This window comes from Nycticebus coucang, chromosome 11 (genome assembly GCF_027406575.1).
Source record: "Nycticebus coucang isolate mNycCou1 chromosome 11, mNycCou1.pri, whole genome shotgun sequence".
Lineage (NCBI taxonomy): Eukaryota > Metazoa > Chordata > Mammalia > Primates > Lorisidae > Nycticebus > Nycticebus coucang.
The window spans coordinates 54,905,410-54,932,954 of NC_069790.1; the positions used below are offsets into that span (position 1 = coordinate 54,905,410).

Sequence of the window (27,545 nt, forward strand, 5' to 3'; positions counted from 1 at the left end):
TGAAACATTTGCCAGGGAGATCCCTTTCAATCCTTTGTTATTAGAAATGTCGTTAGTGGGCACGTTGATTTTTTTTTTTTTTTCCCCCTGTTTCGGACCTTACCAGAGGCTTCTGAGGAGTGATTGGAGAGCCAGTTCTGGGTGAGGTGGAAGTTGCTCAGGCTGACACGTGCGCACTGCTCCATGGTACTCACTCCAGAAGCATTTGTGGCATCCCTTCCTAGGAGCTAGCACCCCAGTAGCTGGACTTCAGTGGGTGCTTCTCTTTGTGACTTTTAGTAGCATTGCTGTGATATATAGAATTTGTTGTGCTTTGCAGCTTGCTTTTATTTTCCAGGGCTTCAGAAACTTAAAACAAGATCCTTTAAACCCGCTCTGGCAATTTTTAAAAATATCCCTGTTTTCAGTTCTCTGTAGACATGAGTTTACTAACCAAGGTGGAGAATGTAATATAAGTTGTTGGATTTTTGCTGTTTACAAAGGGCATTGGTGCACAGGAGGAGGTGATATTTATTTGGATGAGGAATAATTACAATAATGTTATTGAGACAAATGTCCGGGATTGACTTTATGGAACACAGGCTAATTATTTAGTCTTAATGAGATGTGAATAGTAGTAAGGATGATGGTGTTTCCCCCTTTATGCAAATGATGTTGAATGGAGTCTATTTTAAATAAGGTCACAGCAGCTTCTAGGCCTTCCTCAAGATCTGAGGAAACCAGAGTCAAGGATTAGCTGACTCAGGGATTACTGGTTATGTTTGCAGCTGGAACTTGTAGAGCATACACTTAAATTTGACTCCATTGCATCATGGTATATGGAAAGATCGTGCAATGCCCTGCATGTGGTGATTATGACTTTGTGGTCAGAATGGAAGCGCTACACTTTTACTAGATTAAAATGGTCTCAGGGGTTAATCATGTCGGTCAGAGGGCCTTGTTTTTGTGCCCCACTCCAGACCCAGATTTACAGGAGTTATTGGGTGAGTCATGATAGGCTTTCCTGATGGATGCCAGTTCTGATGTCTACCATTGGGTCAAACCCCACCATTTCAGACATTTCAAATGTATTGTTTGCTTTCTTTGAACTCTGGGAATGCAGGTAGCACTTTAGACCTGTACTTCAAATGCTTTGTTTGTTTCCCTTGAGCTCCTTTCTGGATGCAGCTAGCTTCTTAAAGATGTAAGTGAATTTAATCCCCTGTGTTTTCAGGCTCTTGCTTTGTCAGGCACGTACCCACCGTTCTGCTCTAGGGCAGGGCTTAGAAACAGGCACCAGCAACAAGTACCAGCTCTCTGGCTGGTGCCAAGGTTGTGAAGGCAGATACTTGGCTGCTTGACATGTGAAAAAACCATGCGTGCTGTTACCTGTCACCTGACGAGGAAGAGGAGCAGCTCTAGGGACAGCTGAGAAGTGCATTTGGATTCAGGGAGCCTGACTCCTATACAGAGACAACTCTGTTCCATTGAGAGGTCCTAGGAAATAGCTCAGCTTACTTTTAAGCCAGCATGTGTATTACCTGTACGTATGTACGTGCACATGAGTGATTAGCAGACATTGCCATTCTCTGCAAGTTCCATTTTTTTTTCCTCATTTAATAAATGTTTTACTATAAGCAAGTGTGAGTTTGTTAGAAGCCACTGTGAGGATCTTACTGATTCACATGTTCATCTGTACATGCTCTGTACAAGTCCCCACCTATTAAGGTGGAAGCTGTCATGGGCATTGTGGTAACCTGGTTTATCATTTCTGTGCTTTGGTTATAAAATTCATGAAGTGGTGAATCACTTCAGTATTCTTCAAGGTAACCTTCCTTTATTTGCATCTAACTAATAATGTTCAAGTAACAGGGACATAAAGCTTCTTTTATTATTATTATTATTAAATCATAGCTGTGTACATTAATGCAATCATGGGGCACCATACACTGGTTTTATATACAGTTTGACATATTTTCTTTCTTTCTTTTTTTTAAATTAAATCATAGCTGTATACATTAATGCAATCATGAGGCACCATACACTGGTTTTATATACCATTTGACATATTTTCATCACACTGGTGATGAACATAGCCTTCCTGGCATTTTCTTAGTTATTGTGTTAAGACATTTATATTCTACATTTACTAAGTTTCACATGTACCCTTGTAAGATGCAACGTAGGTGTGGTCCCACCAATTACCCTCCCTACACCATGGAATATTATGCAGCCTTAAAGAAAGATGGAGACTTTACCTCTTTGATGTTTACATGGACGGAGCTGGAACATATTCTTCTTAGTAAAGTATCTCAAGAATGGAAGAAAAAGTATCCAATGATGGAAGAAAAAGTATCCTATGTACTCGGCCCTACTATGGCGTAAAGCTTCTTTCCTATTGTTTTGTTGCTCTGATATGGAAGGATTACAAAAGTGAGGGAGGTCACATTTCTGTTACCCCATCATTTTATACTATTATGTTTACCGCTCCTCTTTTTTTTTTTTTTTTGTAGAGACTGAGTCTCACTGTACCGCCCTCCGGTAGAGTGCCGTGGCGTCACACGGCTCACAGCAACCTCTTAACTCTTGGGCTTACGCGATTCTCTTGCCTCAGCCTCCTGAGCAGCTGGGACTACAGGCGCCCGCCACAACGCCCGGCTATTTTTTGGTTGCAGTTTGGCCGGGGCTGGGTTTGAACCCGCCACCCTCGGCATATGGGACTGGCGCCCTACTCACTGAGCCACAGGCGCCACCCAACCGCTCCTTTTTTTAATGCCCAGTTCTATTATCTTCACTTAACTTCATGAATGGTGGTATAAATGTGAATATACTTTTACACGTGGGTATGTTTGTATATTTTAAAATATTCTGTCAACCGAAGATAGCAGCCGAGTAACAGCTTCCTTGCATCTGGGCACCATGAGTCTGGGGAGATAGGACTCCAGGCATCTCTGGCTGGTGGGAACTGCCTATCATCACCCCTGAGAGGATACAGGGAGTCAGCGAGAGACCTCTGGACCCCAAGAGGAGGACTAAAACAGTGGAAAACCGGCAAGTGGTCGCGTGTGTTCAATCCGTCTAAACCTGCCCGCAACTGTAAGTTCAGTAGCAGCGAGACTGCAAACCAGAAAGGCCTTACCTGTGAACTCTTTTGGTGTCTTTGGACTTGGCACTCAGCTGAACTGCCTTGGGGAGAGCTTGAGCGGGAGTGTGGAGAACTTTGGCCGATGTCTAGGGCCCCAGTCTGAGCCGCTGAGCCAGACGGAGCTAATAGTGTTTGGCTCTGGGTCACAGGCAGCCATTGTGAACGATCTGCCCCGGCAAGCTCCGCCCTCAGGGTCGCAGAGCTGGAATTGGGTGGGAGCTGTTAACCCAGCGACCAAGTAGACTAAGGGCGGGGTCTGAGCCGCCTTGCAGCCCTAACCCTCAGGGGCAGAGGGAGACCAGTTTTGGCACACAGGGTAAGTGGATAGCCACTTCAGCAGTGATTCCAGCGACAAGCACTTTCCTGGGAAAGCTTCTGCTCAGCAAGTGAACAATCGCAAAGTGCCTTTTAAGTGGGCTGAAGAGAGATTTAGGGTGTCTACCTGCTGGGGTTTGAGAAACTAGCAGCCTCCAGTCGTATCAGAACTGTGATTAACATCTCATACTCCAGAAGACCACGTGTTGCCCAGACAATATTCAATAACATATACATACTGCTTTGTTTTTGGTTGTGGTTTTTTTTTTTTTTCTTGGTTTGGTTGTTTTTTTTTGTTTATTTTGATGTTGTTGATTGTTGTTTTGTTTTTTAAGTTCAACCTTTTCCATACAGATCCTTTTTCTTTCCCAATTTTTCTAGTTTAATTATAATTTCCCATTGCTGCCTATTTCAATAATTAGAACTTCATTTTTGTTAGTGTTTCTACCGCTATTATTTGGTTTTTCCAGCCAATTTTATCCCGTAAAGTTTTCTGTTTGCTTGTTTTGGTTTGATTTATAGCATTTTTGTCTTTCCTCTCTACTTGGTGAAGGTGGGGTACTGTGTCTGATCAGGTTAGCAAAGAGCTGCTGACCTCAAGGGAACCACCCAACTGGGCACTCCCAGAAGGTGGGGTTTTTTTTAAGGTTGTATCAAAGTACCCTACTGTACACCTATATTGCTCTGTCTCCCTCTTTCTGTGCCTCTCTTCTTTTTGTCAATATTCCCTTTACCCACCCACTCTCCTTTCTCTATTTTTCTTTTTTTTTTCTCTTATCATTCGGTCCTCCTTTCTTTCATCCCCTTTTTTGCCCTTCAACCTTCTCACCCTTCTGGTCCTGTAACCCTTAGTTCACAGGCACGAGAACTTAAAGAGCAAGAGGAAGTGAAAGGAAAATTAGGGCAAGGAAACAGATAAAAGAAATCACTCATGAGGAAGAATCAGCAGAAAACTCCAGACAACATGAAGAACCAGTCCAGAACAACCCTGCCAAGGGACCGTGAGGTAGCTACTGCAGATGATTCCACCTGTAAAAAAATGTTAGGTATTACAGAAAGGGAATTTAGAATACACATGTTGAAAACAATGAAAGAAATGATGGAAACAATGAAGGAAACTGCTAATAAAGTGGAAAATAACCAAAAGGAAATTCAAAAACAGAATCAAATAAGAGATGAACGATATGAAGAATATAAAAAGGATATAGCAGAGCTGAAGGAAATGAAACAGTCAATCAGGGAACTTAAAGATGCAACGGAAAGTATCAGCAACAGGTTAGACCATGCAGAAGAAAGAATTTTAGAGGTAGAAGACAAAGTTTTTGAGATAACTCAGATAGTAAAAGAGGCAGAAAAGAAGAGAGAGAAAGCAGAACGTTCACTGTCAGAATTATGGGACTTTATGAAGCGTTCCAACATACGAGTTATAGGAATTCCAGAAGGGGAAGAAGAATGCCCCAGAGGAATGGAAGCCATACTAGAGAATATTATAAAAGAAAATTTCCCAAATATCACCAAAGATTCTGACACACTGCTTTCAGAGGGCTATCGGACCCCAAGTCGCCTCAACTCTAACCGAGCTTCTCCAAGACACATTGTGATGAACCTGTCCAAAGTCAAGACAAAAGAAAAGATTCTGCAAGCTGCCAGGAGTAAGCGCCAGTTGAACTACAGCGGCAAATCCATCAGAGTGACTGCAGACTTCTCTAATGAAACTTTCCAAGCAAGAAGACAATGGTCATCTACCTTTAATCTACTTAAACGGAACAATTTCCAGCCCAGAATTCTGTACCCTGCTAAGCTAAGCTTCAAAATTGATGGAGAAATCAAATCATTTACGGATATACAAACATTGAGGAAATTCGCCACAACAAGACCAGCTCTACAGGAAATACTTCAACCTGTTCTGCACACTGACCACCACAATGGATCAGCAGCAAAGTAAGATCTCAGAAATTAAAGGACAGAACCTAAACTCCACACTGATGCAAAAGATAAAACTAAGTAATGGACTCTCACAAAATAAGACGAATAGAATACTACCACACTTATCAATTATCTCATTAAATGTTAATGGCTTGAATTCCCCACTGAAGAGACATAGATTGGCTGACTGGATTAAAAAACACAAGCCATCCATTTGCTGTCTGCAAGAAACACACCTGGCTTCAAAAGACAAATTAAAGCTCCGAGTCAAGGGTTGGAAGACAATTTTTCCGGCAAATGGAATTCAGAAGAAAAGAGGAGTTGCAATCTTATTTTCAGATACATGTGGATTTAAATCAACTAAAGTCAAAAAAGACAAAGATGGTCACTTTATATTGGTCAAGGGAAAACTACAACAAGAAGACATTTCAATTCTAAATATCTATGCACCCAATTTAAATGTTCCCAGATTCTTGAAACAGACCTTACTCAGTCTGAGCAATATGATATCTGATAATACCATAATAACAGGGGACCTTAACACTCCTCTTACAGAGCTGGACAGATCCTCTAAACAGAAATTAAACAAAGATATAAGAGATTTAAATGAGATCCTAGAACAACTGTGCTTGATAGACGCATATAGAACACTCCATCCCAAAGATAAAGAATCTACATTCTTCTCATCACCCAATGGAACATTCTCCAAAATTTATCATATCCTGGGACACAAAACAAATATCAACAGAATCAAAAGAATTGAAATTTTACCTTGTATCTTCTCAGACCATAAGGCACTAAAGGTGGAACTCAACTCTAACAAAAATGCTCGACCCCACCCAAAGGCATGGAAATTAAATAATCTTCTGTTGAATAACAGATGGGTGCAGGAAGAAATAAAACAGGAAATCATTAATTTCCTTGAGCATAACGACAATGAAGACACAAGCTACCAAAACCTGTGGGATACTGCAAAAGCAGTTTTGAGAAGAAAATTGATTGCTTTAGATGCCTACATTCAAAAAACAGAGAGCGCATCAACAATCTCACAAGAGATCTTATGGAATTGGAAAAAGAAGAACAATCTAAGCCTAAACTCAGTAGAAGAAAAGAAATCTCCAAAATCAAATCAGAGATCAATGAAATTGAAAACAAAAGAATCATTCAGAAAATTAATGAAACAAGGAGTTGGTTTTTTGAAAAAATAAAATAGATAAACCATTGGCCAGACTAACCAGGAATAGAAAAGTAAAATCTCTAGTAACCTCAGTCAGAAATGACAAAGGGGAAATAACAACTTATCCCACAGAGATACAAGAGATCATCTCTGAATACTACCAGAAATTTGACAATGTGAAAGAAATGGATCAATATTTCAATCACACCCTCTCCCTAGACTCAGCCAGGAAGAAATAGAGCTCCTGCACAGACCAATTTCAAGCACTGAGATCAAAGAAACAATAAAAAAGCTTCCAACCAAACAATGCCCTGGTCCAGATGGCTTCACTCCAGAATTCTATCAAACCTTCAAGGAAGAGCTTATTCCTGTACTGCAGAAATTATTCCAAAAAATTGAGGAAGAAGGAATCTTCCCCAACACATTCTATGAAGCAAACATCACCCTGATACCAAAACCAGGAAAAGACCCAAACAAAAAGGAGAATTTCAGACCAATCTCACTCATGAATATAGACGCAAAAATTCTCAACAAAATCCTAGCCAATAGATTACAGCTTATCATCAAAAAAGTCATTCATCATGATGAAGTAGGCTTCATCCCAGGGATGCAAGGCTGGTTTAACATACGCAAGTCTATAAACGTTATCCACCATATTAACAGAGGCAAAAATAAAGATCACATGATCCTCTCAATAGATGCAGAAAAAGCATTCGATAAAATCCAGCATCCTTTTCTAATTAGAACACTGAAGAGTATAGGCATAGGCGGCACATTTCTAAAACTGATTGAAGCTATCTATGACAAACCCACAGCCAATATTTTACTGAATGGAGTAAAACTGGAAGCTTTTCCTCTTAGAACTGGAACCAGACAAGGTTGTCCTCTGTCACCTTTACTATTCAACGTAGTGCTGGAAGTTCTAGCCAATACAATTAGGCAAGACAAGGAAATAAAGGGAATCCAAATGGGAGCAGAGGAGGTCAAACTCTCCCTCTTTGCTGACGACATGATCTTATACTTAGAGAACCCCAAAGACTCAACCACAAGACTCCTAGAAGTCATCAAAAAATACAGTAATGTTTCAGGATATAAAATCAATGTCCACAAGTCAGTAGCCTTTGTGTACACCAATAACAGTCAAGATGAGAAGCTAATTAAGGACACAACTCCCTTCACCATAGTTTCAAAGAAAATGAAATACCTTGGAGTATACCTAACGAAGGAGGTGAAGGACCTCTATAAAGAAAACTATGAAATCCTTAGAAAGGAAATAGCAGAGGATATTAACAAATGGAAGAACATACCATGCTCATGGATGGGAAGAATCAACATTATTAAAATGTCTATACTTCCCAAAGCAATCTACCTATTCAATGCCATTCCTATCAAAATACCAACATCGTACTTTCAAGATTTGGAAAAAATGATTCTGCATTTTGTATGGAACCGGAAAAAACCCCGTATAGCTAAGGCAGTTCTCTGTAACAAAAATAAAGCTGGGGGCATCAGCATACCAAATTTTAGTCTGTACTACAAAGCCATAGTGCTCAAGACAGCATGGTACTGGCACAAAAACAGAGACACAGACACTTGGAATCGAATTGGAAACCAAGAAATGAAACTAACATGTTACAACCACCTAATCTTTGATAAACCAAACAAGAACATACCTTGGGGGAAAGACTCCCTATTCAATAAATGGTGTTGGGAGAACTGGATATCTACATGTAAAAGACTGAAACTGGACCCACACCTTTCCCCACTCACAAAAATTGATTCGAGATGGATAAAGGACTTAAATGTAAGGCATGAAACAATAAAAATCCTCCAAGAAGCATAGGAAAAACACTGGAAGATATTGGCCTGGGGAAAGACTTCATGAAGAAGACTGCCATGGCAATTGCAACTACAACAAAAATAAACAAATGGGACTTCATTAAACTGAAAAGCTTCTGTACAGCTAAGGAGACAATAACCAAAGCAAAGAGACAACCCACACAATGGGAAAGGATATTTGCATATTTTCAATCAGACAAAAGCTTGATAACTAGGATCTATAGCGAACTCAAATTAATCCACATGAAAAAAGCCAACAATCCCATATATCAATGGGCAAGAGACATGAATAGAACCTTCTCTAAAGATGACAGACGAATGGCTAACAAACACATGAAAAAATGTTCATCATCTCTATATATTAGAGAAATGCAAATCAAAACAACCCTGAGATATCATCTAACCCCAGTGAGAATGGCCCACATCCCAAAATCTCAAAACTGCAGATGCTGGCGTGGATGTGGAGAGAAGGGAACACTTTTACACTGCTGGTGGGACTGCAAACTAGTACAACCTTTGTGGAAGGAAGTATGGAGAAACCTCAAAGCACTCAAGGTAGACCTCCCATTTGATCCTGCAGTCCCATTACTGGGCATCTACCCAGAAGGAAAGAAATCCTTTTATCATAAGGACACTGGTACTAGACTGTTTATTGCAGCTCAATTTACAATCGCCAAAATGTGGAAACAGCCTAAATGCCCACCAACCCAGGAATGGATTAACAAGCTGTGGTATATGTATACCATAGAATACTATTCAGCCATTAAAAAAAATGGATGGAGAACTGGATCCTTTACATCCTTCGTATTAACCTGGATGGACGTGGAAGACATTATTCTTAGTAAAGCATCACAAGAATGGAGAAGCATGAATCGTATGTACTCAATTTTGATATGAGGACAATTAATGACAATTATGGTTATGGGCGGGGAAACAGAAAGAGGGAAGGGGGGAGGTGGGTGGGGCCTTGGTGTGTGTTACACTTTATGGGGGCAAGACATGATTGCAAGAGGGACTTTACCTAACAATTGCAATCAGTGTAACCTGGCTTATTGTACCCTCAATGAATCCCCAACAATAAAAAAAAAAAAAAAATATTCTGTCAACCTCTCACGGATGTCTACTCTCAGCTCTTAGAGCAAGGCTCTGATTTTATGATTTGTAGATTAAAAATGGATTTTAATATATTAAGTTTTTGAGAAAATGATCTAGACAGATGTTTCTATACATGATGGAACTGCAGCTCATAAATCACATTAACATAAAACTCTCTACCCTGTTTGTTTTTTCTTTTGTGCTGTGATTCTTCTGCATGTGGGACAGACCATCCAATTCAGCACATGTTTGCTGAGCAGGTAGGTTTGTCAAGAGGCCTTTTGCACAGGGCTAAGAGGTGAGAGATGACAGCTATTGAGATGCTCATAACATATGACTCTAGGAGTGTACACATTTATCAGACAGTGCAAAGGAGCGCATGCACGCAGGTAGAAAATGTGCACCCTCTGGAATTGTTCCTTTGTAGCATAAACCCTTGCAGTAGGTGCTCAGATCTTTGCCATTTTTTTTTTTTTGAGTGGATGTCATAGGCACTGGGGCACAGAATATAAGTTCTTTTAAACTTCTATACCAAATTATTCAATAGAGTCTGTACAGAGTTGCTTTCAAAAAGAAGAAGTAATAATAGTAACTAATATCTGTACAATCTTTATAATTTACACAGTGCTTTGAAATATTCTATTTCTGATAATAGCATCTTTCCAATACTCTGAGAGGTGGTTATCATTATCGCCTATTAAATGCAAAAGAATAAACATTCTAGGGTGAAATTTTGCATGTAGAGGTAATTTTCTGGGGGAAATGGCTCATAGCTTTCATTAGATTCCCAAAGGAATATCCCAAAAGAATGAAGAGCAGCTGTTCTAGAGCTTAGCTTCTTCAGTAAGATCACAGGTCTGTGAGGGATTCAAGAATATGATTCTGTTACTACTCTACTGCACTATCTCCAGGGAGAAGGCTATAGGTAGTTACTGTGTTTTCCTGGAAGGGGCCTTGGTTCTGAATGGCGATGCCCAGTCATGCATTGCTGGACATATAGCATTCCTGACCTCTGCCCTTTAATTGCCAGATAGAATCAAGTCCTTAGTAGTTTCTTGGAGCTAAGATGATAGTACTGTAGGTGCCCTCTCTGTGGCCCCTATAGACTTGGGCTTTTTATAACTCTACTCTTTATTTCAACAAGGGATTTTTTTTTTTCTGTTTTCAGAAGCCTTCCTCTTGCTCGAGGAAGAGACATCATCAAGAAATCAGCGATGCTCAGAATTGGTGGAGAGGCCAGATTTTGAGGTTGGGATTCCATTAATTAGTCAACAGACAGAAGAGCTGACTTTGAGACAGTTTGGGGCAAAACATCCTCTTGGATGTCTTCTTACCACGCAGAGTTTAAGAATGGGACTACTTGACCCAGCAGAGAGTCTAATCACAAGGGTGTGAGGATTTTACTATAGGTGTATTCAGGTCCTCATCTTGTCAGAAGAGGATGATGAAACCAGACAGGTGAATCATAGTTGGACAGAGCTGGAAGTAGAATATGACACTCAGAGCTAGGTTTGACCTCCTAGACGGGCCGTCCATATTGGTAAGGATCTTTGTACTCAGATTACAGGAGCTTCATTATAACCCTGTTGGATACCAAAGCATTGTCATGCTAATAATGCAATTGAATAATTCTGACCCTTTCAGATTGACCATTATTTTGGCTGTGGGTCAGCCTCCTTCCTTTCTGTATAAAATGGACATTTAGGTTATTCAGGTTCTGGGCTCTAGAGAGTAGTAGCCCTGGAAGTCTGCTGTTCCCAAGTGCTGGTGGTTGCCACGTGTCACCCTAGAAGCCAGAGATTCGCTGCAGGTGGTCAGTTGTGTCTTGGCTTTATAGTCACCATGAATTATGGCTTGTTACTATATTTGCCATGCATTCTGGTATAAGGCAAAAATTTCAACACAAAAGGCTATATATGTTAAAACAGAAATTTCTCCCTACCACCAACGCCAAACAGAAGAAAACATACCTTCAGCCATAGCAACCCAAATTCTCAAGCTTTGAAACTAATAAGGGATTTTATATGCTAACAAAAAATAATCACTTGCTGAAGCTGCAGTCATTTAAACAGATTGGTGGACAGTTAACAAGGTTCTTGCTTAGGATTGAGTAACCTGGGCCATTTGCACCTCCCCTTTGTCCCCCAACTTGTCATCAGTATTAGTGAAAATATCCGTAGACCATGAAGTTTTAATAGCCCAAAGCCATGTTGTGTTTGCATTTTCAACACGTGCCTTTTATGTTGATTCTAAGTTGGACCAGATGGGACCTGTGATGTAGCTTTGGCACTGTGTCCTAATACAGCATCACCGAACACTGTTCTAAATAGTGAGTAAAGGTGGCTAACGTTGTTTGCCCTCAACTCTTCCAGTAGACTCGATTCTGTTCTGTGTCCAAATGGAAGCTATTGCTAGTTTGGTGATGGATGACCAGAGAAGGAGTGATCCTGGTCACTCGGACAATTAGATGCAGGCCATTTTCCGATTACACGGCACACTTTCACTCTCTGGGCAGGAGAGTGGTGGATTCATTGTGGTGTTGTGTCCATAGTGCGAGTCAGCTTGCTGTTCTGTTGAGTAGCCTGTTGTTCAGGCTTTTACAATAAGATCCTGGTAAAAATGAGCACTCTATACACTCCCAAGCTGTTACCCACTGTGAAGTTTAATGTTAAATCAGAAGAGCAGGAAATTGAGATGGAAAAACTCTGTATTTGGTTTCTGCCAAGGTGTTGCTGTGAATGCGGAGCCACAGGTAACACTGCTTCTGAAGACCCTTTTAATGAAAGGTCCCACCCAATGAGACCTTGGGATGAAATTTCACCTGAGCTCGACAGTCTGATGGCTTAATACCGGGCACACAGAAAAACGTCAAGAATGGGAAGTGCTCTCTACCTACTTCATTGCTAAGTTTCATTATCACACAGTTTGAAAACATGTGAATCTTTATTTCACTTAGAATTTATTTTCCTAAATTATCATAGGGTTACTAAAACACAATAGGTACTTAGATAGTATAGAGCAGCGGTTCTCCACCTTCCTAACCCCACGACCCTTTCATACAGTTCCTCATGTTGTGGTGACCCCCAACCGTAAGATTATTTTCGTTGCTACTTCATAACTGTAATTTTGCTACTGTTATGAATCGTAATGTAAATATCTGATATGCAGGATGTATTTTCATTGGTTGCGACCCACAGATTGAGAACTGCTGGTATAGAGGTTCTGCTACTTGATATAATACAGAATTTGTTTGAAGTGGGGCTAAATATAATACCAACATTTTTAAGCAGACCTTCTTAATACATTTTTGTTTCTTATTTTGATAATCACCTGTACTTTGCCCAGAATCCTCTACCATCTAAAAGGGAATTTTGAGTCATTTCCTTAACTAGGCATTTTTATTAAAATTTTGGATTAAAACAAAATCAAAACTGTACAAAACACAAAAATACAATACACATTAGCCATGATTTTCTTGATGTTTCTGGCTTTATAATATAAATCATCTGAATCCACTATTCTTTTGAGATTCTATTTTTTGTTGTTGTTGTTCCTGATAAATTGTTCTCAGGCCGAAGCACAAACTTGCACATCTGAATAGAGGTGGAGAGAATATTTTGCATTCAAAATACACCCACTTGAAAATTGGAGATTATTAAGGAAATGATAGGCCTGGAACTATTAGAAGCATGAATGTTAGACCTAAAGTGGTGTAACCCCTATATATGTTTATTTCTGAACAACTAGCAATTTTGAAGAGTTTGATTTTTTTTTTTATCCCTACAGCAATCTGAATGGGTGTGTTGAAGTCGTTGGAAACTGCTGCAATAAAAGCCCATTCCATTAATCACCATGCAGCAGTATACTGCAGGGGACAGAAGGCAGTTCACTGCAAGCATTAGGGAGAAACTGGGCCTCCTTTCCCGTGCTTGAGTAGAACTGCCTTAGAGATGACTGTGGCACTCCTTGCTCTGGAACCTTCTGGCCCCAGGTAACAGGAGGGTCCCTTTCTCTGCAGTGGTAACTGCAGCAGCACCAATTGCCCTGGAGTGTGACAAGCTCTCTTTCCAGAGGCATGCCATCCTCCCAGCTCTCTGGGTTTGCTGCAAGGTCTCAGGCCCTCGGTTTTATTTTTTTTGTACTCACTCATTTACCTGTCTGTCAGTTTTTGCTGTCTGTTGGATCTTTGAATGTATGGTATGATGATCTCATCTATTTCTACAACTGTTTTTTTTCTTTTGTTTTTTTGGTAGGCCTTCCTCTAAAAGGAGTAGGTATTCTGTGTAGGTTAAGATTATGACTGCAGAAACAGAACACTTGGGTGCATTTCCAGTTTCATCCTGAGTATCGTGTGACCCTCAGCTCCCCTTTACTTCATTTTTTCCATCTACTAACTGGGAGTGGTCATAAGTCTCAGCTTATAAGCTTGTTGGGAGGACTCAGAGACGAAGTAAGAAAATAGTCCTTGGGAGGTAGCATGCACTTAATAATGCTTAGTAAAATATAAGCCTTTTGTTTTTTTCCTTAAAATCCTATTATCTTGATTTCCCAGATTTACATTTCTACCTGTGCCTCTAGCTTTCTTTTGAGTATAGCTTAACTTTTGTCTATTAACTAAACTCCTCTCACTCCAAATTTCTAATCATGGTCAATCACCTCATCTCTTTCCTCAAGTATTTTCCTTTAGAGTAGATTCTTACATCTCCATCATCATCCAAGATGAGAATTCTTGGATGTTTATCTTGATTCACTTTTATATTGAATTTATTATCAAAGCTTTCCTTAAAATGTCTTTTTCTGGTTATCTCTCCAGAGCTCCTGATGACCTCCTTACTTAGGATTTTGCCCAAGGCAGCACACCGTAGTAGTTGAGAATCTCAGTTTAAATCAGATACACCTTGGTATGGATCTTAGCTTTGCCACTTCTTGGCTGTGTGACTTTGGGCTAGTTACTTAACCTCTCAGCTTCAGGTGTCTCTGCGTAAAAGGAAGCTAACACCTTTACAGAATTATTGTGAGTTTAAATGAAATGTTGTCTTTGAAATTGTAAGCATAGCCACTGGCCTATTGTCAGCTGTTACCTTATTCTCCACCCAGACTGATGTTCATCTTTTTATTTCTGTGGCTAGTTCAAAATGACTCAGTAGAACTGCTAGTCCATATTGGAAAGGACTTTTGAAAACCTGTCACCTGGACAAAACTCAAAGCTGTTTATTAAATGCCCATCACACATGACCTCTGGTATTTATAGCCCGTACGGTAGGCATTGCTGTGCCTGTTTTGTGGAGGAGGACCTGAGGGTCTAAGATGCAAACACCGTCAACTGAGCTCTCCCAGGTAGTAGTGTCAGGACTGCTGTTTGAGCTCTTGTTCCAAATTTCATATTGTCAAAACATTGCCTCCATACCCCACTCTACTACTACAAAATAAAGTCCTTAAAAGAGATTCCTCAGCCTGTAGTTGAACAAATATTTCCAGTGTCCGGGAACCTGCTGTTTGGCAAGGTAGCCTATTTTATTGCTGAGCAGGTCCATAGACTAACTTCTTCTTCTGTGTATTGTGCTAAAACCTGACCTTGATAGCTTCTCTCTCTCTTTTTTTTAAGAAACAATAGAAAGCCAGCCTAACATCTCTTTTTAACCTTTAAAAATATGATTGTCTTTTAACCTTTAAAAATATGAATGTAACAATTGCTTCTCTCACTGCTCCCTTCCCCCTCGTTTTAGAAATGAATATTATTTCGCATATGCTATATGCACACTAAAAGCCTTCTGTCCCAGTTTTATCCCTCCTGGGTTCAGATCCAGGAACCATCAGTCTCCTGGTAATCTTAAGTATGCATTAGATTTTCTTTACATAGCTTTCAAGGTGCCAGCTGAGAGCTTTGATTTTTAAGTCACTCTGCCACGAGTATTGAGCCTGGTCATTTATTTCAAAGATCACACATTTCTGAATTAAATATTTGTGCAGTTCCCTGTGTGTTAGCTTCCACTGACCTCCTGACTTGTTTTTCTCCTCCTCAGTGTCTTGGGGCTGTGGGAAAGAGAACAAAAAGTGAGCACGGCCAGGGAAAGGCCTTTGGATTAGGTTCCTCTCTTCCACGGTCTCTGGTTGTTGGTAAAACAGTCCTGACATACTGGGTGCATACAGGGCTTCTGCCTTAGTGGCAAACTTTTGGGCCAGTTTTGGTGACTCAGGCCTGAAATCCTAGTGCTCTGTGAGGCTGAGGTGGGTGGATCACTTGAGCTCAGAAGTTTGGGACCAGCCTGAGCAAGAGTGAGACCCCATCTATACTAAAATAGAAAAACTGGCCAGATAGCAGCCTATAGTCCCAGCTGCTCAGGAGGTGGAGACAAGAGGATTGCTCAAGCCCAAGAGTTTGAGGTTGCTGTGAGCTGTGATGCCATGGCACTCTACCCAGGGCCACAGTATGAGATTTACTGTCTCAAAAAAAAAAGAAAAAAAAACTTTTGGGAATTTTATTATTTTCTCATGGAAATAGGCAGTAGCAAAGCCTAGAGCCTTAAGAGAAACCTAAAAGCAAATTGAGTTTGTCTCTCCACAGCTCTTAAGGTATCTAAGCATCAGATATGTTTTTTAATCAGAGCCCTGACAGTGGTGTTACCTGGACTCCCTGTGCACATAGTGAAGTACCAGGAGCACTGTGGGGTGGGGGGAGGGGGCGGGAGATGGAACTGCCGGGGTTCGAATTCCAGCTTTGCTGCTTCCTGGTGGTGAGACCTGTTTCCTGAGCTGCAACAGTGAGATTAACAGTACCTACCTTATAGGGTTGCTGCGAGCATTAAATGAATGAATTCCTATGAAATGCTTTAGAGCAATATGGATACATGATATATACTAGCCAAATGCTGCTGTGATAGTTATTTTATTGGTTGAGGTCAAAGTTTCATTTATTCACTCAGAAGAAGAGTCAGGTATATAACAGATGTTCTTCAGAAGGCAACCCGTGTCTTCAGTAAACTCCTTTTGAAGTTGGGGAAACACCTAACTACATGTTTCACTCTATCCTGTTTAGAGAATTGCAGAGTCAACCTTCTCTTTTCTCTGTGGACTTTATGATGTACTCAGTCTTTAAGAGCTTTTAGAAATGCATCCTCAGATTGTTCCTCCTGAGGCTTGAAAGTGCCTTCTTATCCTGTGATTGAGGGATCTCTGCTAGTAAATATTTAATTGTAGAAGTGTAGGCACAGCAGTGTGTAGTGACACTGTCCTTATCATGGTGCACCCCTTTCCTACAGTGTTAGTATGAGCCACACTTTGACATCTCTTTACCAGTTCCAGACGGTCTCAGCGTTCTGGTTTCTTGCTTTCTGAGATGGGTGGCCAGGGAAAAAGTTGCCATTTTTGCTATAGTTATCTAAGGATCCCTAAGACTTTATTGGAGTTATAAACTAAGAAAAATGGTAAATAGCTGAGTATACCTTCTACTATTGTTGAGAGTAATCTTGGGTTACGATAGCTTTAGCAGTGGGTCTGGCAATTCAAAGAAGACTGTGTTCATTTACTTTCAATTGAATACATACTGTGGTCATTTTTCACTACAGGGTGTGTAACAGTTGGTTTCTTCTCCCCTGTTGAATTGGAGGCACTCGTATAGAGAGCCGTCTTTGTTCAGCAGATCATGGTTTGTTCATGCAGCGGGTTTTAGAGAATACCTATCTCTGATGATAATGTCTATCATTTATTGAGTGCCTACTATATCTGAAGCATTCTGCCCAGCAGGATAAGTGGAACAGACATAAATAGGACATGGTATGTTTTCCCTAGCAAGGTCTGGAGAAGACAGTAAACAACTGATTAGAATGTAAGGTGGAATAAGACAAGTCTTATAATTGAGGTTCAGACAAGGAGCCATAGGAATGTACATCAGTTATTTTCAGTTATGAAATCAGGTTATGTTTGCTTAAGTGGTGGCATTTGAGCTAAGCCTTGAGGAGATGGTGGGATATCTGGAGTTGGAGAAGGGCAGCAGTTTGTGTTAAGTGGAGAGACGAGATGGGCAGAAGCTCTGTCATGTGGAAGGCCTGACAGGGCTGGGCCTGGCATGGCAGGAGGTGAGACCGAAGTAGTTCCTGTAGGGTCTCGTTTCAGAGATAGGTCTTTATGCTGGAGGGCCATCGGAGGTTGGTAGAGGTGGAAGGAGACAGGGGTCAGGTCTGCGATTTGGAAAGGTGACTTTTGATGTAAGCAAAGTGGACTGCAGAGGTCCAGACTGCAAGTCCATGCTCCGGACTGACATTTGGGGCCATGGTGGTAATTCAGGCAAGGTTTGAACAGGGCCTGAACTGGCAGCATCTGGAATGGAAAGAAAAAGGTACATTTGGGCAAACTTTCAAAGGCCCAACGGACATAATTTGGTAGCTGGTTTTCTGTGGGGAAAAGGAAGCTTGAAAACTTGAAAATAATAGCTTTCTAGGTGAGGTGACCCAAAAACAACATGCCAGTAATTAAGTTTTGAACACAGGAGAGGACCAGGTTTGAGCTCAGGGTCAGGGACATCTAATCATAGGTTTAGTGCTGTGTGATTTTATGGCCTTTACAAGATACCCATGTGGAAATATTCTTTAACCAATTAGAAATTCTGGTCTAGTAGACTGGAGTGAGATTTGGATGTGGGAGTCAAGGCTTCCCTTGTAAGAAACCCTGGAAGGCTTGAGGGAAGGAACACTTTGCTTAGGAAAGTAGATCTTGAGAACACAAGAACAGAGGGCTGACAGATGCCTGCCATTTATGGATCGAGTAGAGAAGGCTCCAGAAATATTAGGATCCCAGAAAAGTTTCGGCAGAGACAGGCTGCATCAAAACCAGCAAATGCTGTAAGTGAGGAGAGACTTTTGAATAGGATCAGAAGTCTGATTCTTACTCTGAATAAACTTTACAGAAGGAGAGAGGAAAGTATAATGATTCATCATATACCCATTATTCAGCTTTAACTGTTATCAATATTTTATCAGTCTTTCCCCTCCCACCTTTCTGGGGAAAGGAAAAAGAGATCAGATACTTTATAAAGCAGTTTCAGACTCATGTCATTTCACTTATACTTTAGTTTTCACTAATTCACGAGGACAATTAATTTTGCACAACTTGAATAAATGTGGCAAGTCATCCTTAATATCAGCTAGAAAACTTCATTTAAATAACTTCAAGTCCTTGGGAGACACATGCCTGTTTCTTTTTAATTGCCTAGGAGTTAGCTCTCATGCTAAGGGCTCATTTGATAAATGGGCAGAGTATCGTGAGGAAGATAATAAAATGCTCTCTGCAGAAGAGATGCTTTCCCCATACGGTACCTGATGGGTTTTGATGAGAGACTGTTTTACATGTGTACATGCCCTGGGGAATCACAGCAGAGATTATGGTCGGACTTCCTGTCTTTAGATCGTATGAATTAAAACATACAGTAGAATTTCCGTAGTTGACCACCTCCCTGCATTGAGCACCTCCTCAAGGTGACCTAACTTTGATAGACCAGATATGCACCACATGTACGTATTGGTACAGTACAGCAGGCCTAGTTCCTTATGTTGACCAGTTTGTTGCAGTCCTTTGGGTGGTCGACTTACAGAGGTTCTACTGTAGCTCCAAGGTTACTGCCACAGTTTTGCCTCCTCTGACCCACATGCAATCTGTTACTTGTTCTAGAGCAGTGGTCCTCAACCAGGATGTATGGTCTTGCCCAGAGATGTTTTTGATCATCATGACTATGACCTTGGGGGAAGGGGCTATGGCACCTAGTGGGAAGAGAGTAGAGATGCAACCACCACAACAAAGACTTAACAAGTGCAAATGCCAGTGGGGCCAAGGCTTAGAAACCCTGCGCCAGAGAAATAGCAGAGGGCAACTGCTCTTTCCCATTTGTTGTTACTTCCATGTTTGTGTACCAGGTTGTGGTTGAGAATTTTTCTGTTTCTTTCTGTTTCTTACTGTCTTTTGAGGCCTTTTTCCTTTGATCACCTGTGTCACCTAAGCCGTGTGCGTCCAGATCTTTGAACCTACCAAAATTTCATTCCAGTTTTCATCTTCTTCGTGTTCTTGGACTGTAGCAGAGCACGGAAGTGATTTGGTTTGTTTGGGTAGGAGATTGAAGGTAGAGTGAGTGCATTTTCTCAAGACAGGCTCACGGGTCTCAACAAGTCCTCTCTCATGGAAGGAGACACCAGCTCGGGGTTGCTGTCGAGCTGGTGGGGGCTTGTTAAATCAAGATGTAATCTCTTTCTTCAGCCTGATTTGAAAATGAGCAGTCATTTGTAGTAATTAAGTATTTCGCTTTCTTTATTTGTAGGAAATACAATTAGAGCATGCAAAGCAAGCCTTTGTGCAGCGAGACAGTGCCAAGACTGGAAGAGTCACAGCCATCGACTTTCGAGACATCATGGTCACCATCCGCCCCCATGTCTTGACTCCTTTTGTAGAAGAATGTCTAGTAGCTGTAAGTTGTAACTTGCCATGATGAGCCAATTTATTCTGTCTGGTTTAAGCTCAGTAAATAAGGCATTTTTAAGAACAACGCTTATAAGTTATGTAGGATTTAATCCCTATTTAAAACACTAAAATTCTCTTAATGTGATCACACAGAGTCCCAAAGTTATAAAGAAAGGGTATGTTTTGGCTAGTTTTAGTGGGTAGGCTAATTTGTTGTCCAGATAATACAGAATCGCTTAGAGAAATATATTAACTGGTTAAAGGAAAAACCAATTTGTGACCTGATGTTAATTGTGCTTATTTATATTGTGATTCTGATCTTTGCTGACCTTCTTGTCTGTCTATTCTCTAAGACCAAAAAAAAAAGGTAGTTCACACATGTATATTGTTAGAGCGGTCAGCAGAACAGAAACACTAAACCTAGATTGTGTGTGCTGAGGCCGCAGTAGTGGTACGTGTAACAGCAGGGTCCCGAGGTGGTGTTTCACTAGAGCTTCCATCCCTGTGGGTGTCCAGCTGCCTCCCTGCTGCACCCTGGCGCGGTGGTTCCCAAGCCTTGCTCAGGAAACAACAGAATCACCACTGATAATTACAGATGCTAAGATCTCTTCCAGGCTGTGATTCTCCATTTATGGGGGCTGAGGTCTTAGCCTCTTATTTGTGAAGCTTCTGGATGATGCTCCTGATCGCTCAGATTTGGAACCCATACCCAATGGTGACTTGCCTTGTCAGTTCCCAAGGAGAAGACTGTTTTCCCATCATCTGGGCTTCGCACGGTGCCTAACAAAGGCAGGAACTCAGGGTAGCCTTTCCGTTGCCCCCTTTTCTCCCTGCTACTTCATTCTGGAGCCGTGGCATTTTGACAAGGCCTTTTCCATTCTGGCACCATGTTAGTCTACCTCCTTTTTTGCTTCCCCCTTTCCTACTCCATACTAAACTCTAATGTCAGCTATTTTAAATGATTACTAAGTGAAGATTTATGTGGTTGTTACCTTATAAAGAAGTGCTTTCCTAATAAAAATATTTTGCCTTGTTAAGGAAGGATAGAATTTGAAACCCTAAATTGAAGTTCCATTCGTAATGGACATGCTGTCTGTTTCCCTTGTCCCTTGTGAAGAAATATGGTTTCTTAAAAATTCTGATTATCAGAATTGTGACCAGTCTTAACCCCCATGAAAATATATGACATCTCATAATTTTACCATAATACTCTTGTTTGCTAGAAATCCCACAAATGTAAAGTCTGTACCTAAATGATTATTTATTGCTGGTGGTAAGCAATTTGACAAGTCTTGATATTAATGTTAGGTTGACCATTTTTCATAGTATATTTGCACTGATAGAATATTGCTTTGCATGTGTAAACACACGCATGTGTGCATGTGTATAATATAGTTTTGCATGTAAAAACCCTTAAGATTTGACGTCATGGCACTCTACCGAGGGCGGTAAAGTGAGACTCTGTCTCTACAAAAAAAAGATTTGCTCATTAGATGAAATAAACCAACTTATAAAACATTTCCAATTGAAATTTGAACTCTGTAAAGTACTCCTGGTCCTGTTACAGTCCTACACATGTATTTATTTAGTTTTCTAGTCGTGTGTGGAGAATACAAGTTCTGGTCATGATTAGTTGCAGTTACTTCTTAAAAATCATTTATAACTTCTTTTTAATGTGAAAGAAAAATACTTAGGGTTATTTCTTCCTATATGTGCATTCTTGATTGCTTTTCAACTAGCATTAGATGTATGTACTTCTGAATCTTTGTTATCTGTACATCTTTTGTTTATTTTTCCTCTCTCTTATTTTTGACTTATGGGAGGCTGCTGGAGGTACCACATCCCATCAAGTTAGTTTCTCCTATTTTAATGGATTCAATTCGCTCCTTAACAACATGGAACTCATTAGAAAGATCTACAGCACTCTGGCCGGCAGCAGGAAAGATATAGAGGTGACTAAGGGTGAGTGAGAATATGTATCTGAATTCTTGCCTTGCAAGTATCTTGATATATTATAATTTTTTATCGGGGTGAAGAAAGCAACCAGGGGTTTATGTTAAAGATTTTTCTATCCCATTGACACATTTTACCATATGGTGCATATGTTTTTCCTTTGATCATACAAGCAAAAGCAAACAAAACAATCTTCACCAAGTTTTAAATAAACTGAAGACAGCCTTTGAATGGGGCAACTATGTAAAGTTTCTTAAATGTTTTTAATCTTGCTAGAACTTGAGCTGAATTGGCAGCTTCTGAAGTGGCCTTCAGAAGTACATAAAGAATTCTATAAACCTGTGTTGGTGACAGTGTAAGTTGATGTATAGGCTTGGAACAGGATATCATCAGCATTTTAATGGGATTTAAAAAAAAAAACAAAAACAATTCTCTAAGAATTCTACAGCTTTATTAATATAACTTACTAGGACCTAAGCCTAGGAAGTTTCATATATGCTTCCTTATTCCCTGACTGGCCATTTGAATAACATTGGATGGCACAAAGCTTTTAAAGCAAATGTTTATTGTGTATTGTTGTGTTTTGAGACAGAGTCTCACTCTGTTGCCCAAGGTAAAGTGCAGTGGCATCCTCGTAGCTCACTGCAACCTCAAATTCCTGGACTCAAGTGATCCTCCTACCTCGGCCTCCCTGGTAGCTGGGACTACAGGGGCAGCCATGATGCCTGGATAATTTTTCTAGTTTTAGTAGAGACGTGGGGTCTCACTCTTGGCTCAGGTTGGTCTCGAATTCCAGAACTCAAGTGATCCTCCCCCTTCCACCACCTAGAGTGTTAGGATTACAGGTATGAGCCACCACACCCAGCCTAAACTAAATGTTAAAGAAAATACTCGGTATACTTTTCCCAAATGAATGAATAACTGCAAAAATTCTTAACCCTTTTCAGATTGACTTGAATTCTGTGATTGACCATAATAAACTGTTGTGATGTTTACTCATCCCAGTGCCTTGAATCAGTGCTGAATTTAGTGGCTATTCCTTGTTGAATCTTTCCATTTTAACTTTTTTTCCATACAGAAGAGTTTGTTCTGGCAGCTCAGAAATTTGGTCAGGTTACACCCATGGAAGTTGACATCTTGTTTCAGTTAGCAGATTTATATGAGCCAAGGGGGTAAGTTGGCTTTTTAAAAGGTTTATATATGTATATATTAGCTTAATAAAAGGAGGTTAGGAGGTGGGGTAGGAGGAGGGCTGCAATTGGGAGAAAAAGCCAAATTAAAGGCAGCACTGAAATATGGGAAATAAAAAAAAGAAACATTTTAAAATTCCATAAGGTAAATTGTAATAAGTTGTATTTTTGTTGTGACTTGTGTTTTGTCCTTTCAGACGTTTGACCTTAGCAGACATTGAACGGATAGCTCCTCTGGAAGAAGGAACTCTGCCCTTCCACTTGGCTGAGGCCCAGAGGCAGGTGAGCAAAGAGGAGGAAACTGGCATCCTGGTGCTGCTGTGGTTTCTTTGGTGGGATACACCCAGCCCCTTTTTACTTATAGTTGTTGTTATTGTTTTGTTTTGTTTTGTTTTTTTGCAGTCTGACTTAGCACTTTTCCATTTCGTACCAAAAATCCAGATAATTTTAAAAGAATAGAAAGAAAAATTACTTTAAAAGATTCTGATGAAGTGGTAGATATTTGGCATTTATTTATCTCTTTCTAAGATGAGATGATTTCCTAACCTCACCAGAAGCCTAACATTTCAAAAACATGCAGGAAATTTTTTCTTCCTCCTCCCTTAAATCTTGTGCTAAGAGACGCGGGGAGGGGCTCTGTGCTGGTGTCACTGTCCCCATCGGCAGCTTCCTGTTGCTGAGCGGATGTCCTCTTTGCTCCACAGAGCAGCACTTGATCGCGCACTAACTGCCATGCTTTCTGTTCTTCTGACTATCAAAATGGGATAATTTTGTTTAGTCTGGAGTCACAGTTTGAAGGCTTTTAGACCTATTTTCTCTGTGAAAGGATTCATAAGTTATGTGGAAACAATTTTAGGAATGCTAAATTTTATTTTATGGTTAACAGAAACCAATCTCTTGAAGTTGTGGGAGTTGGAAACTTAAGCCAGGGACCTCCTCGTTTAACTCTTGCTCAACCCTCTCTAGATCGGGATTAGAGAAGTAGAGCCTTCATAGCACGTGTTGTTCCTACGTGGTGTTTGTAAAATAAATCCACTCTCAGACAAGCGTCATTTGGAGAAAAATACCTCCTTTAAGGCAGAGCCATCTCTGAATCCTGTGAGACTTGCCCGTTTCTGGCATGGAGCTCTGGGTTTGTACAGAGACGCCAGTGTGACCACAATGGGTTGATGCGGGCTACATTTTTAGGACTGTCAGGCCTCGAGCCAGGTCCCCGTCCTTTCAGCTCTTTCCCACCCGAGTGCAGCAGTGAGTTTTGTGTGCAGTATGTAAGTCAAAGTAGTGGGTGTGTGCTCGGTAAATCCCAGTTAGGCACCTCTGGAAAACCAGCTGGCCATGGTTAAAAGAGGAAGCCGATTTCCCCGAGTGCAGGAGAAACAACTGTCTAATCACGTGCAGAGGGAGAAGCAGCGCTGCTCTCCCGGCCCTTTGATTTTAAACACTGCTTGGGAGATGATTACCTCTTCATCTGTGTGCCACCAGCTATTGTAGAAATTTGGGGATTAAGCAAAGCAGAGAAGTTTTGTTTTTGTTTTTTTTTAGATCCCTCCTGCTCTCCAGCTGGCAGTGGTATACCACAATTTTTCCTCCATGCCCTTTGCAACTTTTGAGAGTTTATGGTGGGTGCTTGTTGAGACTGACTACGAAAGGGTTAGATTAGACTGAGGAGATTTGCAGCAGGAAATGATTGGCTGCTGCCTAGAGGTTTAGAGCAATTCACAAAGGCCTTGACTGGAATATGCTTTTTACTACATGAACCTCAGTGAGTCCAGCAAATTCTAGCAAGGGAGGTCATTCACCTGTGGGCCCACGGCTGCCTGTCCAAGCACCGTGCGGCTCATTCAGCATTTAGAGGGGTGACGGAGTGGGAGCTTTTATTGTCTCATTACAAGAACATGCTGCGATTCTGGCAGCAGAAAAGTTAAATAAAAGTGGGGGATTTCATTTGTCTTGTACATGAGAAATGAGCAGTAGTGGTAAGCTTCTCATCCCTGTTATTTTTAGAAGTATTTTCACTCATTATTTTGACTTCAGAACATTTCTAAAGTATTGCATATTTATATCCATGTAAATAAAATGATCCTTCTCTTTGGGGCACATCTGTCAAAATGAAGGTACTATTGATTTCCGTCTATACAGAGTTGGAAAAACTCAGGGAACTTGTAGAAGTATTTTACATCTTAAATATGCATATTTCTGTGTAAAACTGTTTTTAGTTAAATGACTTTGTTGAAGATTCCAAATGATCTCATTGTATTAGAGATGTGTTACATTGACAGTCAGGAAAATTCAGTGGGTTGATAGCCACGGTTGGTGATTACTTTCATTGTTCACTGATTTTAATTATCATGGCTTCTGAAAAACTAATTTTATTGAATATATTTATTCATTCAACAGGTATTTATAAAGCACTGACTATATGTCACCTTCATTTGACAACTCTGTGTGACATAAAATTACTAGTTTATTTATGCAGGCAGAGAAATGCAATACTCTGAAATGTTCTGGCATTAAAGCCATGTAAGGAGACGAGTTCAAAAGAACAACAAAACCGTGACTGACTGACCTGAAATTTGAATTTAAAAGAGATGGACAAGAAAGAAGAAAAAGTAACAGTCACCTGTAATATAACCAGCTGGTTTTAGCCACTGTAAACATTTTGAATATCTCTGGGTGGTGGGGATGTCAGACTGTCGGTATTAACATTAACTATATGTGTGTGTCCACAAGTAATTCTAATAAAATGTGATACCATATTGCATGTCCTCTTAAAAATCACCATGAAATAGTTCAAACATTTAAAAATGTAAACAGAGTCATATAACAAATACCTCTCTACCTACCTGGCCTGTATTTTCTTTTATAATACCTTATGAATATTTTTCTTAACATCAAATATTCTGTTACAATGTAATTTTTAATGGCACACTTTTAAAGCTTTAGAATTATTTTTAATGCTGTAGTCCTCTGTTGTTGGATGGTCAGGTGATTTCATGAAGTTTTGATCTTAAAGCAATACTGCTTTTTAATTTTTAAGGTGTGCATTTTTTTAGCTTGATCCTTATTTCTATATATAACTATTTTCTTGCCTAACTTTTTGTAAGTAGAATTGCAAAGTCAAAGGTTATGTATTAATACATTTTAAAGGTTTGGGTGTATATTACCACATTTGTCTCCGTTTATAGTTGGAGAACCTTGTTTGAATCACCTCTCATCAGGCTAGGTATTGAAATTTAAAACAGAAACAAAAAACATATAAACCCCAAACCTATCATTTTGATTGATGAAGAGTGATATCTCACTGATGTTTTTAGATTTACATTTACATAAAAAATGGAAACCTAATTAACACATGTATATGTAAAAATTAAAAAAAATTAACATTTTTTCATCACAAATGCGAATTGAAAATAGGCTTATAACATTTTTGGTAAAAAAAAAATGGCTTCATGTTCAAATTTGATTTTAAAGATTAAAAGGAATAAAAGCTTCCTATTAATAAGAATTCGTGGAATATAGCCCTGCTTTCCTCTTTGACGTTTTAGTTGTATTATGGATTTAAAACCCAGTGAGTAATTTTTAAATAACGTGTGCTCATTTTGTTCTGTCCTCCTCCTGTCACCTGTATTCCTGCTCTTCAATTCCTGTGCCCAAAAAAATAGAAGGCCCCGGGCGATGCAGCTCGGCCAGTTCTTTTGCAAGTTGCTGAGTCGGCCTACAGGTTTGGTCTGGGTTCTATTGCTGGAGGTTAGTCATGGATGAGTGCAAAATTTTCACTTTTATTATTCCTATTACTTTTTCTCTGATTTTCTATCATGAAATATTAAGGACAGAGCATTCTCTAGTTTTCCCCCAAGCCAGTTACCAGTGGTTACCTGTTTAGAGTAGACAGGAACAGTGGGGCCCTTCCCCGCTCCAACACCGTGTGTGATCAGGGACTCACAAGTGGCATTTTTGTCTTATTTATCTGCAGATAGTCTTTCTGAAGACAGGTTAATAATGAGAATAGGCCGTAGTGATGTGCTTCTAATTTAAGCTGTCTGTGAACATCCTTTTACCAGGGGACTCTTGAATGAAAACCCACAATTGTTTATTAAGGGTACGGAAAGGTAGCCCCACTTTAAAATGTGTGCATGCAAAATTTCTTCTTATCTTAAGTCTTTTCTTTGTAACCACTTCCTCCTTTTCTCCAACGCATGTTAATTCTTTCTGAAATGTTGGTATTGTTTAATTTTAGCTGTTGGAGCTACTGCTGTCTATCCGATTGATCTTGTAAAAACTCGAATGCAGAATCAACGCTCAACTGGCTCTTTTGTGGGAGAACTCATGTATAAAAACAGCTTTGACTGTTTTAAGAAAGTACTGCGCTATGAAGGCTTCTTTGGACTGTATAGAGGTTGGTACCTGTGCTAAATTCATTGTAAGGTAAAATCACAGTCAGAGGTTCCGTTTTCCATCTCAGTGCCTGAAATGAATTAGACTA

General features: G+C 40.1%; 1 protein-coding gene across 7 annotated transcripts in view; it reads left to right on the top strand.

The window, feature by feature from the left end:
- SLC25A13 (solute carrier family 25 member 13) overlaps positions 1-27,545 on the top strand; it is a 187,487-nt gene that overhangs the window by 92,630 nt on the left and 67,312 nt on the right. For all 7 annotated transcript variants that reach the window (XM_053553990.1, XM_053553991.1, XM_053553994.1 and 4 more), the window contains 6 exons: positions 19,780-19,926; positions 21,743-21,881; positions 22,951-23,044; positions 23,260-23,344; positions 26,725-26,809; positions 27,300-27,458. In XM_053553990.1, the coding sequence (XP_053409965.1) occupies positions 19,780-19,926; positions 21,743-21,881; positions 22,951-23,044; positions 23,260-23,344; positions 26,725-26,809; positions 27,300-27,458 (709 nt within the window). The remainder of the gene's footprint in view (positions 1-19,779; positions 19,927-21,742; positions 21,882-22,950; positions 23,045-23,259; positions 23,345-26,724; positions 26,810-27,299; positions 27,459-27,545) is intronic.